The sequence below is a fragment of the Stigmatopora nigra genome, chromosome 6 (assembly GCF_051989575.1).
Source record: "Stigmatopora nigra isolate UIUO_SnigA chromosome 6, RoL_Snig_1.1, whole genome shotgun sequence".
NCBI lineage: Eukaryota > Metazoa > Chordata > Actinopteri > Syngnathiformes > Syngnathidae > Stigmatopora > Stigmatopora nigra.
The window spans coordinates 3,784,178-3,802,817 of record NC_135513.1 but is presented as its reverse complement, the minus strand read 5'-3'; the positions used below and the strand labels follow the sequence as shown (position 1 = coordinate 3,802,817).

Below are 18,640 nucleotides of genomic sequence, written 5' to 3'. Positions count from 1 at the left end.
TTTGCATTTCTGAAAATTCCTTTGAAGCCGATTTTAAGAAAGGAACGTTAAGAATTCACACACACACAGACGCACACACACACACACACACACACACACACACACACAAACACACACACACACACACATACACTCAGAATGAAGGCAGAACCTTATTGACAATTCAAAAGCACCTTTTATAGAACTATCATTATGAAAAACGACCAGATATAAAGGCTACAGATCAATTATTTTATTCCATTATATCCAACATGTGCTGCCTTTACATTGTATCTTGAAGTCAGCACAATGAGGATGCAAATGGTTATTACTTGAAAAGATAGATAGTGAACAATTATTTGTAAAAACTGGGGACCATGTGACGCATAAGCCAGATCGCATGTGCAAAGCACCACTAAAATAATAAAATACATCAGAGCCCGCAAGTCTGCACAACAAATTAGCACATGAATTGTATGCTTTGATTGTCAGCACACAAGTACAATGAGATTTATAGTTACACCATAAAGTGCAGATATGTATTCATAAAAAAATGTAAATACAGTCAAAATTAAGTGGGATTAAAAATACTTTTACAAGAATGTGATAGAGGTAGCTAAGGTGTAAAATGACCAATTCAACAGTGACAATTGAAGTTTTACCTACAAGTCAATAAGACAAAATAGAAGTCAATTAAGCAATGAAAGTGGATCTGACCAGAACCCATTTAAGTCAGTATGGCATTACCTCAAGAAAGTGATTCACATTAGAAATTCCAAGATAATTTCAAGACATTTTTTGTAAGAAATCAGTTGCCGGATGGAAAAAGCATGACTCAGACACAGAGTTGGAAGAAATATGTTTTTAATTTATGACTGACCCTAACTCCCCAAAAAAGTCACAAAGACAGGAACTGGGCGTGCAACCAAAGAGTTGCACTAAACCACAGAAAATACACATGATGGATTTAAATATTAATACATTTATACAGTGGTACCTCTACTTACAAATTAATTGGTTCAAGAACATATTTTGTTACTTGTTTTTTTTCATAAATGGAGCAGTATTTTATATGTAAATTCTCCAATTCCTTCTATGGTCCTACTAACCCCTACTAATTAAATCCTAAAAATGATGAAAGTGAACCAATTTTAAATGAACGATATGAGAAAACCACGAAAATAAAAATGAATTATCATTGTTTTGAAATAAATAACAAGCACTCAAAAACATGTTCTATTCATGCAGGTGTGTTGGTGTAAGGAGGAAGCAAATGTTAGGCAACAAAGCACATGAACACATGCACATTAACAACTTCAAATTATGAATTCAAAACAACATTTAATTAAATATTTGCTCTTTAGAAAAATAATCTGATGTCCTGCAATTTTTTCCTCAATATTCCAAAGGAAGAGTCGTCACTTTTAATGTTTCCTTCTGCCGATGGTAGGTCAGTTACTGCCGTATTTCTATGCAATATCATTCATGGCCCGTTCTTCATTTTATTCACACCAGTAATTTTAAATAAAGTTGCTTTAACAACACGTGCAAGAAGTTAAAAAAAAGCATAGAGTTGTTGTTGGGACACAGCCAATTGGAGGCAGCATAGGGTAGTCAAGTAGAACACAATAATACAATGACAATTTCAGAATAAAATGATGGATACAGGAAATATATCGATGTTTTGGGCGATTTCTGAACTTGGGTCTTGTTTTCATATATTGGAACAGTAATTTGCATATCAAAGAGTTACATAAAAATTCAAGTTGTAGAAGCATTCCTAAGAAGAGGTACCAGAATATCCTGAAAAACTATAATGTAGCACATTTAAAAACCAGTGAATGCCAACCTCCATTCAGATTTTTTGAAAACATTTTTACTATTTAAATTTACACACGTTCAGAAGCATAAATTGCAGCTTTGCACCCAAGCTGGATGGTATTTTTAAGTAGCCAGTATCCGGGTACCTATTGTTGGAGTAAAGTAATAACATAGGTTAATGCGCAAAGTGTGGCAAAATTACAGAAAATGAAACAAATTCCCAAAAATAAGAAGGCTAAATATATCAGGATTTATCAAGTCATACAGAAGGATATAAAAAGTCCACACATACAATATGACCCAGAGCCATTTTGAAAGAAAACCTTTTTCACTATAACCTACACAACTCCATTAGGAAGCAAATTAAAATATTTTGAGGGCAAAATGTTTTTTTTGTGCTCAAAGAAAATAACACATACAATAACCTGGTAGCATGCATATGTATGGTCTCTTAGGCTGTAACAACTAACCGATAAAAGTGATAAAAATCGATAATTGAATTTTTTGCCCACAAATTTGATTTTCGATTATTGTCGGCTAGTGTATTCAAGAGCATAGCGTTGATGCCCCCGTCACGGCATGTGGAGAGTGCATAATTGATTTAATATACCCCTGCCGTAAATGGGGGGTATGTTAAACAGCAAAATACGGTACTTATGAACAACCAAAGTTATGTAAACTGTTCAGGCTGAATTAATTTTGTTCTATTTTGTTCATCATCAACAACATTTTGTTTAAATAATTAAAAAAAAACCTCACAATTAAACAAATGAGTAGACTTTTTATATCCACTGTATGTGTTGAGCTGCATTTCTGAGCTTAATACTTACTGATTCAGCATCATTTTCCAATCCAATGTCATGATGCTCCATCTCGTCATCTCGGAACTCTTTTATAACCTACAAAAAATACACAGCGCACAAGATGATTGTTGAATATGACAAGTCATAAATTAAACTTCCAACTGGCAGGTCAGCAATTTAGTAAATTCAACAATTCAAACCAGAGTTAAATGAGCCCATTTTGAGTTCTAAGCCTGTTAAACAAATTCAGTGTTTCATTTTCAGGAAGTTAAAGCATATTATTCAAGGCATGGCTAATTATTATTTTTTAAATATTTTCTATATTTTTTCTGTTCAGGTTTGTGATTGGCAGAAAAGGCAGTATTGCCCCCTGCTGTTGTGCTAAAATAAAACTTTGTCTTGAGAATGAACAAATATTGGAAGTCATTCCGGAAGTGGAACTCTCAATTGTCCCTAGGTATCTGTGAGCGTGGATGGTTGTCCATCTCCTCGTGCCTTGCGATTGGCTGATCACAAATTCATGGTGTCCCCTGCCTCGTGGCCGAAGTCAGCTGGGATTGGCTCCAGCAAACACACCCCCCCCCCCCCCTCTGCCGTGAGGCTCGTGAGGTTTAGAAAATGAATGAATGAATAAATCTATATACACATACACAAATAACTGAAAAGAGAAATCTCACTTGTAATAGTTTGGTATATCTCTCTGGATCTTTCTCCATCAGAGCCCGTATTTGGCTGTTGTAATGTTCAGAGATGCTCTCCTCCACTGCCACAGTGCAGGCCATGGCTGCCTCTTTGCCTAACATTGCAGTCGATGCCCCTATTACAGAGTTGCAACATGGTAGATAGTTAATGATTTCAGGAGACCACAACATATAAATAGCATCATCACGTGAATACATTTTTGTTGAGCATGATAGACATGATAGGACACACATATATACCTTCATATATACATGCATATATATACAGTTGTGGTCAAAAGTTTTCATACACTTGTGAAGAACATAATGTCATGGCTCTCTTGATTTTATGGTCATTTCTACAACTGATTTTTCTCTGAAAGACTGATTGGAAAAGATACTTCTTTGTCACAAAAAAACATTCATGAAGTTTGGTTCTGTTAATTCTTTATTATGGGTGAACAGAAAACAGTCATCAAATCTGCTATGGCAAAAATATACATACAGCAGCGCTTATATTTGGTAACATGTCCCTTGGCCACTTTCACTTCAATTAGGGTGTTTTTGGTTGCCATCCACAAGCTTCAGGCAAGCTTCTGATTGAATCTTTGACCACTCCTCTTGACAGAATTGGTGAAATTCAGTTAAATTTGATGGATTTCTGACATGGACTTGTGTCTTCAGCATTGTCCATAAGTTCTCAATGGGGTTTAAGTCAGGACTTCTTCTTCTGTATGGGGTCATTGTCCTGTTGGAACAACCAACTGCGCCCATGACCCAATCTTCGGGCTGATGACTTTAGGTTATCTTGAATAATTTGAAGGCAATCCTCCTCCTTCATTATCTCATTTACTCCCTGTAAAGCACCCGTTGTTAGCAAAACAGCCCCACAGCATAATACTACCACCACCGTGCTTGACAGTAGGCATGGTGCACTTGGGGTTAAAGAGCTCACCTTTTCTCCTCCAAACATATTGCTGGGTATTGTGGCCAAAGAGCTTTATTTTTGTTTTGTTTGACCACAGAACTTTCCTCCAGAAGGTCTTATCTTTGTCCATGTGATCAGCAGCAAACTTCAGTCGAGCCTTAAGGTGCCACTTTTGGAGCAAGGGCTTCCTTCTTGAATGGCAGCCTGTGAGTCCATGGAGATGCAAAACATGCTTGACTGTGGACACTGACACCTGTGTTCCAGCAGCTTCTAATTTGTGGCAGATCTGCTTTTTGGTGATTCTCGGTTAAATCTTCACCCTCCTGACCAATTTTCTCTCAGCAGCAGGTGATAGCTTGCGTTTTCTTCCTGATCGTGGCAGTGACAAAACAGTGCCATGCACTTTATACTTACAAACAATTGTTTGCACTGTTGCTCTTGGACCTACAGCTGCTTTGAAATGGCACCAAGGGACTTTCCGGACTTGTTCAAGACAAGAATTCGCTTTTTCAGATCCATGCTGAGCTCCTTTGACTCTCCCATTGTAGCATTTGTGGGCGTTTGCATCCAATGTGCCCTATTTTAATGGCCTCAGAGAAGTCACCAGCTGTAGTCACTCATAATTACTCAAAAGAAGTTAAGAGGCCATGCTATGAAGCCAATTTCACCGACACAACTTTCTGAGTCACCAAAATTGCTAATTTGTGTTGCTGTATGTATATTTTTGACCCAGCAGATTTGATCACTTTTTCTGTTAACCCATAATAAAGTCATAAAAGAACCAAACTTCATGAATGTTTTTTTGTGACAAAGAAGTATCTGTTCCAATCACTGTCAGAGTAAAATCAGAGTTGTAGAAATAACTGGAAACTCAAGGGAGCCATGACATTGTTCTTCGCAAATGTATATAAACTTTCGACCACAACTGTATACGTATACACATATACAGACGCTCCCCTACTTACGAACGAGTTACGTTCCGAGTGATTGTTCAAAAGGTGAATTTGTTCGTAAGTTGCTTCAGTGCAATATTTTGTATTATAATTTATGTTTGAGGCCTATTTAAGTATATTGAAGGTTTATATCAGTGTATTTGTATGTTTAAGGCTTGTATAAGTAACCTGCATTGGTTTGTACTGAAAAAAACATTAAAGAAAATGGAGAGAATACATACAGTATTGTATACATACGTATGTTAGAGAGAGATTTACTAGAAACTGGCCGAAAGAAGCTATCTAACGACGATTGCAGTTTTCTTCTTTTTTTTCATCATAAATGATGCGGTAGATCTCTATGGCATCATTCAATTGATTTGCAACCTTTGTGCAACGTTCAATATTTGGGTCCTGCTGCTCGATCTTTCTGTTTATGAATGGTACTGACGGTCAAACGATTCAGTTGTATTCCCGTGCAACGCTCACCACTTTTCACGCGCATCAAGCGTCTTTATTATTGCCACTTTCGTTGCAGATGAAATGTCTTGCCTCTTCTTTGCACCTCCCTTATTAGAAGCCTTTTGCTTTTCACCAACCATATTGAATAATGGATGCACCAGATATTGAATGATAAAAATGAAAAAGGTTCTTTGCGCACTGGAGATAGGTTCACGCAGTTCCGCACTACAACGAACTGGGCAGAGGAAGGTAGATGCTGGGTGAGCTGAGCTCTCACAGCGCCGGGCGTCGGTATTAGCGGCAGAAAGAAGCACTACTCGGAAAAAGGCGCGCAATACAAAAATCGAACTTACAAACATTTTTCAACATAAACGCAATGTGCAGACATGTTCGTATGTACCGTTGTTCATAACTCGAATATTCGTAAGTAGGGGAGCGTCTGTACACACACACAAATACAATGGGCCAAATAAGTGTTTAGTCAACCACCAATAGTTCAAGTTATCCTACTTGAAAAGATTAAAGAAATGCCAACATGGGTAAACCTCAACCATGAGACAGAATGTGTTTCGGGGGGAACTGAAAATCAGTTTGATTTGTAAAAAATGTATTTGCAAATCATGGCGGAAAATAAGTACATGGTCAATACCAAAAGTTCACCTCACTACTTGGTTATGTACCCTTTGTTGGCAATAATGCTCTCTAGCGAACCACAGACAGGTCTGGATGTGTATTGGCTTCAGCAGGGGAACATATCTGGCAGTTCAGGATTTCAGTCACTAACGGCACGTTGTGTCACTGATAGTAAGTAGCCTTTGTTACTGTGGTCCCATCTCTCTGTAGGCCATTCACTAGGTCCCCCATGTGGTTCTGGGATATTTGCTCACTGTTCTTGTTATCATTTTGACGCCACGGCGTGAGATCTTGCATGGAGCCCAAGATCGGGGGAGATTATCAGTGGTTTTGTATGTCTTCCATTTTCTAATAATGACTCCCACAGTTGATTTATTTACACCGTATTTTACCTATTGCAGGCTCAGTCTTCCTAACCTGGTGCGGGTCTACAATTTTGCCTCTGGTGTCCTTCGACAGCACTTTGGTCTTGGCCATAGTGAAGTTTGGAGTGTTAGAGACTGAGGATGTGGACAGGTGTCTTTTACACCGATGAGTTAAAAAAATGCTATTAATATAGGTAACGAGGAGACCTCGTTAGAACAAGTTAGAAGAAGTTAGACTTCTCTGACAGCCAGAAATCTTGCTTGTTTGTAGGTGACCAAATACTTATTCTCCACTCTAATTTGGAAATAAATTCTTTAAAAATGAAACAATGTGATTTTGTTTCCCCCCCCCCCCCCCCCCGCATTCTGTCTCTCATGGTTGAGGATTACCTATGTTGACAATTACAGACCTCTCTAATCTTTTCAAGTAGAACTTGCAAAACTGGTGGTTGACTAAATACTTATTTGCCCCACTGTATATGTAACCTTCTTATTTACTTTAACGAGTCATACGAACCAAGTAAAAAGCCAGCAATGTTCCAAAGTGGCAGCAGTGCCGTAGGCCGGACTCTGCTTTCAGCAAGTATTTCATTAAATTTTGCGAGATGTTTTTTTTCTTGATCCCACATTTCCTGTCACAAAAACAAAAACATAATTCTTATAGCCGTAATATTTAATAAATACACTTATTGATAATTGTACTTGTGTACTTGTATTTTTGTGTAGCCACAAAAACATTTAATATGGTAGTAATAATAGGTGATCTTACTTTGCGGTTATTCAACTATTGCAGCGAGCCTGGTCTACAATATCCACGATATTCGAGGGATTACTGTGATGAAATAACTACACACTTCATGTAACAATAACTACAATGTACCAGAAAACATAAAAATAAAAAATGTAACAGTAAAGTACTGCCAGCTGGGATTGCCATAATGGCACCTACAGAAAATAACAGAGAAATGAGATGAACAAAAAAACAGGAAAAGCATTTCTAAGCATTAATTCTGAAATTAATTTAAACTAGTGATAAAGCAGTGTCAGGCCAGAGAATTTAGGCACAAATTCATCTTCCTGTACAGAACATAGTCAACTTAATTTGAAAATTTGCTGTGCCCCAGTAAAAACTGGCCAGCGGGCTGTTGTCTGAAAATCCCCTTATCAATAAAAAATAGTGTCCATACTGTTACACCAGAAATTGTAACCATTATTGTAATAACTAGGTGGCAAGCACGTTGGTCCAACAGCTATGGGGTATTGGGTTCAAATCAGGGTCGGGCCACCTATGGGGAGTTTGTATGATCTCCCCGGGCCTACTTGGTTTTTTTTCCAGGTACTCCGGTTTTCTCCCACATTCCAAAAACATGCACGGTAGGCTGATTGGACACTCTAAATGCCCCTAGGTATGGGTGGGTGTGTGCATGGTTGTCCGTCTCCTTGTGCCCTGCGATCGATTGGCCACCGATTCAGGGTGTCCCCCGACTTAGGCCCGAAGTCAACTGGGATGGGGTCCAGCACCCCCGTGACCATTGTGAGGATAAAGCGGTTGAGAAAATGAATGATTAGATATTGCAGTGCAAAATCAAGAGCAGCTTTTTTTCTCACCTGGATTAGAGGTCCAGTACTCGTTCTCCCCAGCACTGCCATCTGGCCGGCGTAGATACGATTGGCACCATATTCACCCGCGTGGTCCACACGCAGAATACGGTCAAGCATCTCTTTCTCTGCGCTGTCACGTGGGGGCGGAACCATACTGTAATCACGCGAGCTCAATAGCAACACTGCAATGTGATGTAAAGAAGAGACAGCGTCAATATTAGGATGCAATTAGAAGTACATTCGGGCAACTTTATGGACCCCATAGCTCAAGGTATGATAGACACACGAATGTACCTTATTCTCTGTCTACTGGTATCATTTGTGTCAAAACTTTCATTACTGTGAACACAAACTCATCCGAGTTTTCCCCCCACTGAACAGCCACTATAGTACACCAGTAGCATCCGTGGATGGCGACCAAGCAAAAGTACGATAGAAAGTTTGTTTTTAGCATGCTTTTAGCATTTTTGCCGTTCGCCCTAAACTCATTACTCGCCCACCTCTGCCTTTTGAGCTTCGCCGTGCAATGCATAACACGGCCCGGTTTTTCCAGTGGTGTAAGACGGTGTATGCAGTTCTTTGCATGGTTCCTTCCTTTATCTTCGAACCATCCGAGTTATTCAACTAATAAGGGAGGCGAATTGTCATTGAGGTGTCAACCGGTCCATGTGTCGCTGAAAGATGACGCCACTGGCTGTTTGCGCAATGCTTCTTCTAATGCCATTGATTCAGCAGCCGGGGCAGAATAGCAAGAAATACAATGCAATCTCATCAGCAAATTTTCTTATAATTCTTATTTATAAAATGTCTTGAAGGTCTCTTATCTTTTTTTCGCTTTTCCAAATTAAGAGGTTTGTTTAATCCAGGATGTTAAATTTCTCACGTTTTTGAGTATTTTCTTCTCTTTTTTATTTGTTCCACTGAACGGACCAAAATAGAAATATTTAGAAATTTTACTTCATTTGTTCAAAAATTTGGGGGTAATTTTAATTACCCAATACACTACTATACACTAATTGTATGGACTATGCGGCTTCCTATTTCAGGTCTGGCTTTGCATGATTTCTCATCTCATTTTCTGAACCACTTTATCGTCATTAGGGTCGCGGGGGATGCTGGAGCCTATCCCTGCTGACCCCTGGCCAGAGGCGGGGGGCACCCTGAATCGGTGGCCATCTTATCGCAGGGCACAAGGAAACGGACGACCATGCACACTCACACCCATACCTAGGGGCAATTTAGAGCCTACTATGCATATTTTTGGAATGCGGAAGGAAATCAGAGTACTCATAGGAAACCCACACAGGCCCGGGGAGAACATGCAAACTCCACACAGGTGGACATGACCTGGATTTGAACCCGGGACTCCAGAGCTGTGAGGCCGACACGCTAGCCACTTGCTCCGCTGGGCCACCCTTTGCATAATTTTCTCTGCACAAACTCCTTCTTTTGCAGCAATGCAGAAAAATCACATATTCGTCATAACTTCCAAATTCTAAAAATCAGAATATGCTGTAATTTCCTTTTTCTTTTCCAAAATGCAAATTATTATGCGCATGTTATCCCTGAGGGCCAATCGATCCAGCACAGACATTTTAACCAATGAGATTTCTGTAGAAAACAAAAAGCACCTTACTGCAATCCACTTATTGCACTTGTTGGACCCCAGATTGGTGAAAATGTGTCCTCTTTATGGGTTGGAATGAAAATCCGCACCCACTGTGGCCCTTTTTGAAATAATTTGCCCACTCCTAGGTTATTGTGGCCTAACAGCTCTAGGGTCCTGGGTTCAAATCCAGCTCAGTCCACTTGTGTGGAGTTTGCATGTCCCTCCCGGGCCTGCATGGGTTTTCTCCCTGTACTATGGTTTCCTTCCACATTCCAAAAGCATGCATGGTAGGCTGATTGGACACTCTAAATTGCCACCAGGAATGAGTACGAGCGTGAAGGTTTATCCGTCTCCTCGTGCCCTACAATCAGCTGGCCACCGATTCAGGCGTCTGGCCCAAAGTCACCTGCGATAGGCTCCAGCACCCCCCGTGACCCTAATGAAGATAAAACCGTTCAGAAAATGAATTAATAAATTTTTGATTTTGTTTCCAATGTTGTTTTCTTACGCATGGATTATGCAGACATGAAGGTGTCTATTGCTATAACTCAGAGATTCAGCACTTAATTGTTCACTGTCTATCCACATTTTCTACACATACCATCAAAATGACGGCAATTTTCCTTTTGACAAATGAAAATGTGGCTACAAAAGCAAAAATGGCAAAACGCGCAAGAAAACAAACATGAACATGGTGCTCACAATACAAATAAATACAAACAGTAGGCACTTTTTTTTGTTTAGACTGGCCTAGTTTATACATTGGTCTGCGGGAGGACACCACACATTTGAGTAAATAGAGTAAAAACTGTAATTACATTTTGGCAGGGCACCCTTATCTCTTCTAGGTCAAACACATTTAGAGTGCATCCTTTGTCAATGGTTGTTATGTAAGATTAAACTGGACAAAGTTTTGGCCTGAACTTGCTTTACAGATGTTTGTGCATTTAGAAAACGGACTAATTTTCAATAGGCTCCAGATGGCAGTGTTGCACTAATAAGACCTAATTTGGTTGATTTCAAAGATGGATACATTTTTTGTGTATTTTACAGTAAAAGTATATATATATATATATATATATATATATATATATATATATATATATATATATATATATATATATATATATATATATATATATATATATATATATATATATATATATATATATATATATATATATATATATATATATATATATATATATATATATATATATATATATATATATATATAATTATAAGTATATATAATTGTGTAATTTCCCACAATTTTCAGCTCCAAATTATGCCACCTTTCATTCATCAATGAATGTTGTTACTACATATGGTCTAGAGCTGCAATCCTCAACCTTTTTCTCACCGTCAACCGCCTAAAGCTCTTTCTATTTGCTCGCGGACTGCCTAATGGGGAGGGCGACAACTTCAGACAAAATTGTGTGTGTGTGTGTGTGTGTGGGGGGGGGGGTGGCTGGGTCAGTGCTAAAACAACACCCACGATATGAAAGACTAAAACAAGTCCCAAGGATAATAGCAATTATTAATTACATAACAAGGGCGACATTGAAAACGTTAATATTTTTTACTCTGATGGACCGACACTAGGTAACTCGCGGACCAGTACCGGTCCACAGACCGGTGGTTGGTGACCACTGATCTTGAGTAAATAGGATCGGTGGATGGCAGAGGTTCTCTGTGTGGTGTTTGTGGCGAGACACCGGTTATGTGTTTCCCAAACTGTCTGTCTGACTGTGGGTGGCTACACATGCGACTCTGCATAGGTAACATGGGTTACTTAATGTGTGTGTTGGGCAATAAGTGTCTTTATGGGCATTTTTGCATGCGCGCAACAGGCTATAAAGGCCCTACTAGACTAGTATTATATAACCCTTTCGAGGATGCGCGGTATGGAAGATGAATGAATGTAAAATGAATAAAGTCAACAGAGAATTTATGCTTAGAGAAGTAAACGTGAAAGAAAGTCAATGGCTATACTAATAAATAAATGAATATATATATATATATATATATATATATATATATATATATATATATATATATATATATATATATATATATATATATATATATATATATATATATATATATATATATATATATATATATATATATATATATATATATATATATATATATGTATATATATATATATATATATATATATATATATATATATATATATATATATATATATATATATATATATATATATATACATATATATATACATATACATATACATATACATATACATATACATATATATATATATATATATATATATATATATATATATATATATATATATATATATATATATATATATATATATATACATATACATATACATATACATATACATATACATATACATATACATATATATATATATATATATATATATATATATATATATATATATATATATATATATATATATATATATATATATATATATATATATATATATATATATATATATATATATATATATATATATATATATATATATATATATATATATATATATATATATATATATATATATATATATATATATATATATATATATATATATATATATATATATATATATATATATATATATATATATATATATATATATATATATATATTCATTTATTTATTTATCAGTATAGCCATTGACTTTCTTTCACGTTTACTTCTCTAAGCATAAATTCTCTGTTGACTTTATTCATTTTACATTCATTCATCTTCCATACCGCGCATCCTCGAAAGGGTTTCGGGGTTGCTGCATCCTAACCGAGTTAACTTCAGGGGAGAAACACACTACACCCCAGACTGGGCGCTAGTCACCCGAAGAGCACACAAAGGGACAACAAACCATCCATACTCACAGTCCGAGCCTGCCCGCACCGATGTCAGGGGAGATAACCTCTACACCACAAAGTGGCTGAATGATTCTATGAATTGTAAATTGGTCATTCTCACTGAATGATCATTGTAAGTCTCATCTCATCTCATTTTCTGAACCAGTTTATTCTCATTAAGGTCGCAGAGGTTGCTGGAGCCAATCTCAGCTGTCTCCGGGCCAGAGGCAGGGGACACCCTGAAACGGTGGCCAGCCGATCGCAGGGCACAAGGAAACGGATAACCATGCAGACTCACACCCATACCTCAGTGCAAGTTAGAGTCTCTAATCAGCATACCATGCATGTTTTTGGAAGGTGGGAGCAAACCGGAGTACTCGGAGGAAACCCACACAGGCCCAGAGAGAACATCCAAACTCCACACAGGTGGACGTGACCTGGATTTGAACCCAGGACCCCAGAGCTGTGAGGCTGACACACTAACTACTCGCTCCACTCGGCCGCATCATTGAAAGTAAATATGTTAATGACACCCTGGTGAACAAAGTATCTTTTTTTCCCTCCAAATTATACAGTCTCACTCATTCAATGGCAAAGTGTCATTGTATTTGATGTGTCGAGACATATCATCAGCACCTACTTCCAATTTTCACATTATTCTTGAACTTGTAACCCTGCAGCCCCTAAACCGCCTTATTCACACCCACTCCAAATTAGGACCTAAAATCGTAATTTGGTCACATTGTTGGTGGAGCTGTGGGCAGAGGCCGAGACTGTCAACACTATACAAATACAATAAAAGAAACAGGTTAGAAATTTAATCATGTAATAAAAGCCCCAAAGTACATGTTTTCCTGCTCTTTCAAATTGTTTTGACTGATGAGTGAATAAAACAGCAGCCCACAGACCTGGAAAAACAGTGTCTGTGCTTCAACACATGTCTCTTTGTCTAACGGTTGCATGCTTCTGTGGACAAATCTCAGTCTACGCAGCCTTGCTCTGAGGCTCTGGTCAGACGAGTGCATAGCTGTGGTGGGATGCAGGCAAAGAGCCCCTAGACGACAGTGAGTCAACAATGTCTGCTCTCACTGCGAAGAGACGTGACAGGTCTTGTCTCATTTGGTCTCTGACTAGAACACCTAAGTGTGTGCTGACGTGTCTGTTATATATATTGTGTGTGTGTGTATATATATATATATATATATATATATATATATATATATATATATATATATATATATATATATATATATATATATATATATATATATATATATATATATATATATATATATATATATATATATATATATATATATATATATATATATATATATATATATATATATATATATATATATATATATATATATATATATATATATATATATATATATATATATATATATATTTATTTATTTATTTATTTATTTATTTATTTATATTTCTATACCTACATATACACATGTATATATACAGTTGTGGTCAAAAGTTTTCATACACTTGTGAAGAACAATGTAGTGGCTCTTTTGAGTTTAGGGTAATTTCTAGAACTCTATTTTTTTTCTATGATAAAGTGATTGGAACAGATACTACTTCAAAAAACATTTATGAAGTTTGGTTCTTTGGAACAGATACTACTTCAAAAAACATTTATGAAGTTTGGTTCTTTGGAACAGATACTATTTCAAAAAACATTTATGAAGTTCGGTTCTTTAAAACAGATACTACTTCAAAAATCATTTATGAAGTTTGGTTCTTTGGAACAGATACTACTTCAAAAAACATTTATGAAGTTTGGTTCTTTTATGACTTTATTATGGGTTAACAGAAAAAGTGATCAAATCAGCTGGGTGAAAAATATACATACAACAACACGAATAAGCAATTTTGGTGACTTAGAAAGTTGTGTCAGTGAAATGAGCTTCACAGAATGGCCTCTTAAATTTTTGTGAGTGATTATGAGTACAGGCGGTGACTTCTCTGAGGCCATTTAAATAGGGCTCACTAGATGCAAACGCCCACAAACGCTACAATGGGAACATCAAAGGAGCTCAGCATCAGGATCTGAAAAAGCGAATCCTTGACTTGAACAAGTCAGGAAAGTCACTTGGAGCCTTTTCAAAGCAGATGCAGGTACCAAGAGCTATAGTGTAAACAATTGTTTGTAAGTATAAAGTGCATGGGACTGTTTTGTCACTGCCACGATCAGGAAGAAAATGCAAGCTATCACCTGCTGCTTAGAGAAAATTGGTCAGGAGGGTGAAGATTCAACCGAGAATCACCAAAAAGCAGTCTATCCCAGCTTACTCTGGGCAAAAGGCAGACTACACCCTACACTGGTCACTAGTCGAGTGTTGGGCACACAGAGAGACAGACGATCGTTTGTACTCGCACTCATACCTCCAAAAGCGGGACTCGAGCCGGCGCCTGCACCTGCCCAAAGTCAGGCGAACCACTGTGCCACTAGGCGGTGAGAGATAATATTAAAAGAAAAAATCCAGAAATCACAATGTGTGATTTTTTAACAATTTATTTGTGTGATACAACTTCAAATAAGTATTTGAACACCTGAGAAAAGCAATAATAATATTTGGTGCAGCGGTATTTATTTGCAATTACTGAGTTCAAACCTTTTAAATCACGGTCACATAGCACATTTAGAGGTGTATTTCTAGATCCTAGAACACTCCCTATACATTACAAATATATAGAATTGGTGAAAACACTATGAAACCTGTGACAATAGGTAAGGACAATCCAATTGAAGGTAAGAGAAACAGTTGTTTCACGATTGAATATAAATATTTAGACATTAGTAAGATTATTTTCCAGCAAAATTTTCTTATGCCATATATTTATTTGTTATTGCTTTTTTTCCATTTAGAAATATCATTAAGAGAAGGGATAATACTGTTATTTTGCTCCAGGGAATCAAATAAATACATTATTATATGTTTTTAAGCGTCACTGCTGCCAGTACATGCACAGTACATATGTAAATACTATCTTTTACTATCAGAATACAACCTCTGCAGAGCCATAATATTCTGGAAATATCAATGGTGTATTTTGAATCCATATTAGCAATATGATTGTTACTTTAATCAATCAGAATCAATTTAAATTTGCCTCTCAGGAACACTTAGCTTGCCCATCATCGTGTCACTTTTTTGGGGTTGTCCAGTTGCCCAGAGTAAGAAAATTCAAACACATTACACTTGTTTAGTGATAAGCCTACATTAATACATCTTGATTTTAGCATCTAAAATAAGAAAAATGTACTTCATTAACATTATTTATCATATGTGTTATCTTATTAAAATATTCTGCCGCTGACTTCCAATATCCAGTTTTCTGGCCATCCATCATCATCTTCAATTTCTTCTTTGCACCACTCTTCTGTGGTTACATCACAAAACCTTTTATTTCAATTTAAATTTCTACAGTGTTAAATTGTTCTTCATTTACCAAATACTTGCCAGAGCTCCTTCTAAATTTAGTTTAAAATTTGGTCTGAAATTGGTCATATTTTCTGGTTTTACCCATTGTTCAATCTGTATTCATAATTCATGAAATCCAAACAAAGGCTTAGATAAAACCTTCAATGTCCTCTAATGTTTCAGTAACTTTCTTAGATGTAATTGTGTTATATGACAGAGGGAGAGAGAGAGAGAGAGAGTGAGAGAGAGAGAGAGAGAGAGAAAGAGAGAGAGAGAGAGAGAGAGAGAGAGAGAGAGAGAGAGAGAGAGAGAGAGAGAGAGAGAGGGCGTTTGCAGACAGAATGAGAGAGAGAAGTGGGGACAAAGAAAGGTACAAATCAAATTTTCATTTTTTTTCAGAAAACAACAACTCAAACTTAGATCAGAAAAAAATACACAATGTTTTAAAACTCACAAAAGCATGAGACCTCATGAAAGATATTTAAAAACATTTGATTTTTCAATCAACTTTTGAACTACTTATTCTAATAAGATTCGCGGGGGTTGCCGGAGCATATTCTAGCCAACTATGGACAGACAGCGAGTACTCCCTTAATTGGCCGCCAGTCAATCACATGGAACAATGAGATAAACAACCATTCACGCATACAATCATACCTAGAAGCGACCCGTCGAATGAGTGGTTAGCGCATCAGCCTTACAGTGGGAGATCTGGGTTCAAATCTAAGTCGGTCCTCCTATTTGGAGTTTGCTGGTTCTGTCCTGTTTGGGTTTTCTCCAGGTACGCCGGTTTCCTCCCACATTCTAAAGATATCCATTGTAGGCTGACTGGACCCTATAAATTGCCCCTTGGTATGACCATATGAGTGTGAGCGTGAATGATTGTTTTTCTCCTTGTGCCCTAGGATTGGCTGCCCACCAATACAGGTTTTCCGCCGCCTCTGGGCCGAAGTCAGCTGGCATAGTCTCCAGCACCCCCTACGACCCTGATGAGCATAGAGCATTTCAGAAAATGTGATGAGATGAGAGACTCACGCCAAGGGCGAATTAAGAGTTTTCAATCAGATTACTGTGCATATTTTTGGGTGGTGGGAGGAAACTAGTGTACCCGGGGAAAACTCACACAGTATGGGACAAACAGAACCTGTGTTTTAACACTTGATCTCAGAATTAACCCTTTATCTTAGAACTGCGAGGCTGACCAATCTCCCACAATTGATCTCAGAATTAACCCTTTATCTTAGAACTGCGAGGCTGACCAATCTCCCACAATACCGCTCTAAAAAGATAACTTTCAAAATCTTTATTATTTTTTTTTTCTTAACCAGGTGGCCAAGGAGTGTTTTTTAAGTATGATGCACTCTATTCAGTGAATTTTTTCTTGCACTTGAAGAGAATGCCACACTATCAAAACCGCTGCTTTCAATAGTACGAACTGGGTAGTGTGTGAAGCGGCGTCTGGTTTAAGTTAAATGGTCCATGTCTGACTGGCACAGTTCCTTAAATGAGTGTTTTTTCTTCTTCACACTAAATTTAATTCAATGAGACACCTCCTGTGATTTGCATTGATAGATATGGGGCAAAATATTGATTTCAGTCTGGGGTTTCTCAGGTCAAGCTTATTTTTCACAATCAATATTTATTTTGGCCCGAAATCTGTGATGGACATTTTTTACAAGTAACAAGGCTTTTCTGGCATCACAAAATCAAACTACTAATTGCTATTGACTTCCAGGTATGAAGCACTCACTACACAGTCACCTCTAGAGCCAGCCATTGTTGATGTTTTGGATTTTTTGTATAAAATCTTGCAGTGGGGGAGGAGCTATATGATTGAAGATTTTGTAAACTAAGATGGCATCTATATATTTAACAGTATTGTTTCAGTTCAGGCGTTTGTGTTTTTTAATATCCGACAGTGGTAGTTTTTCGTTTTTGGTTTTCAGTTTTTTCCATATATAAGGCGCACTGGATTATAAGGCGCACTGTCCATTTTGGAGAAAATTTAAGACTTTTAATCGTGCCTTATAGTCGTGAAAATACGGTAGGTAAAAAAACATAGCTGGTAGCTTTTTTACATTATACACGTAAGGAGTTGAAATGTGTAATTTAAAGTGAGCAATTAAATTGGCTTTATGCAGAATGTGCATGATCGTACCTCTTGAACCAAAAATATATATTTCAGTAGTCAAAACAATTGTAAAAAAAAGTGTCATATGCCACTTTACTTGCAAGATGCAGTGTAGTATTTATAGTTCTGTTGCGTTTGTGTGAAGTCACCCGAGGGTGTGGTGGTTTATTCGCCCTCAGTGCAGCAATCTGGGATCGATTCCCACTTGGCTCGTGCTTTCTGTACATTATGTACGAACAGGGAGACTTATTTTTGACAGCCAAGTAAATTAGTAGCCACTTATTATGTAGGATGTAAAGAATATCAGGATTTGCATATACGTACTAATCTGTTTGTACATTTTTTGAATTTTAAACGGGAAATACAGCAAGTCCCCCCA

At 37.2% G+C, this 18,640-nt stretch overlaps 1 protein-coding gene across 1 annotated transcript; it reads right to left on the bottom strand.

Moving 5' to 3' along the window:
• Positions 1-826: 826 nt before the first annotated feature.
• Positions 827-8,913, bottom strand: coq7 (coenzyme Q7 homolog, ubiquinone (yeast)). The gene is made up of 6 exons (XM_077719780.1): positions 8,706-8,913; positions 8,212-8,387; positions 7,121-7,235; positions 3,281-3,420; positions 2,631-2,699; positions 827-1,946 (listed from the first exon to the last, which is right to left on the bottom strand). The coding sequence occupies exons 1-6, from the start codon at positions 8,788-8,790 to the stop codon at positions 1,869-1,871; spliced, it is 663 nt and encodes a 220-aa protein (XP_077575906.1). The 5' UTR covers positions 8,791-8,913; the 3' UTR covers positions 827-1,868.
• Positions 8,914-18,640: the final 9,727 nt, after the last annotated feature.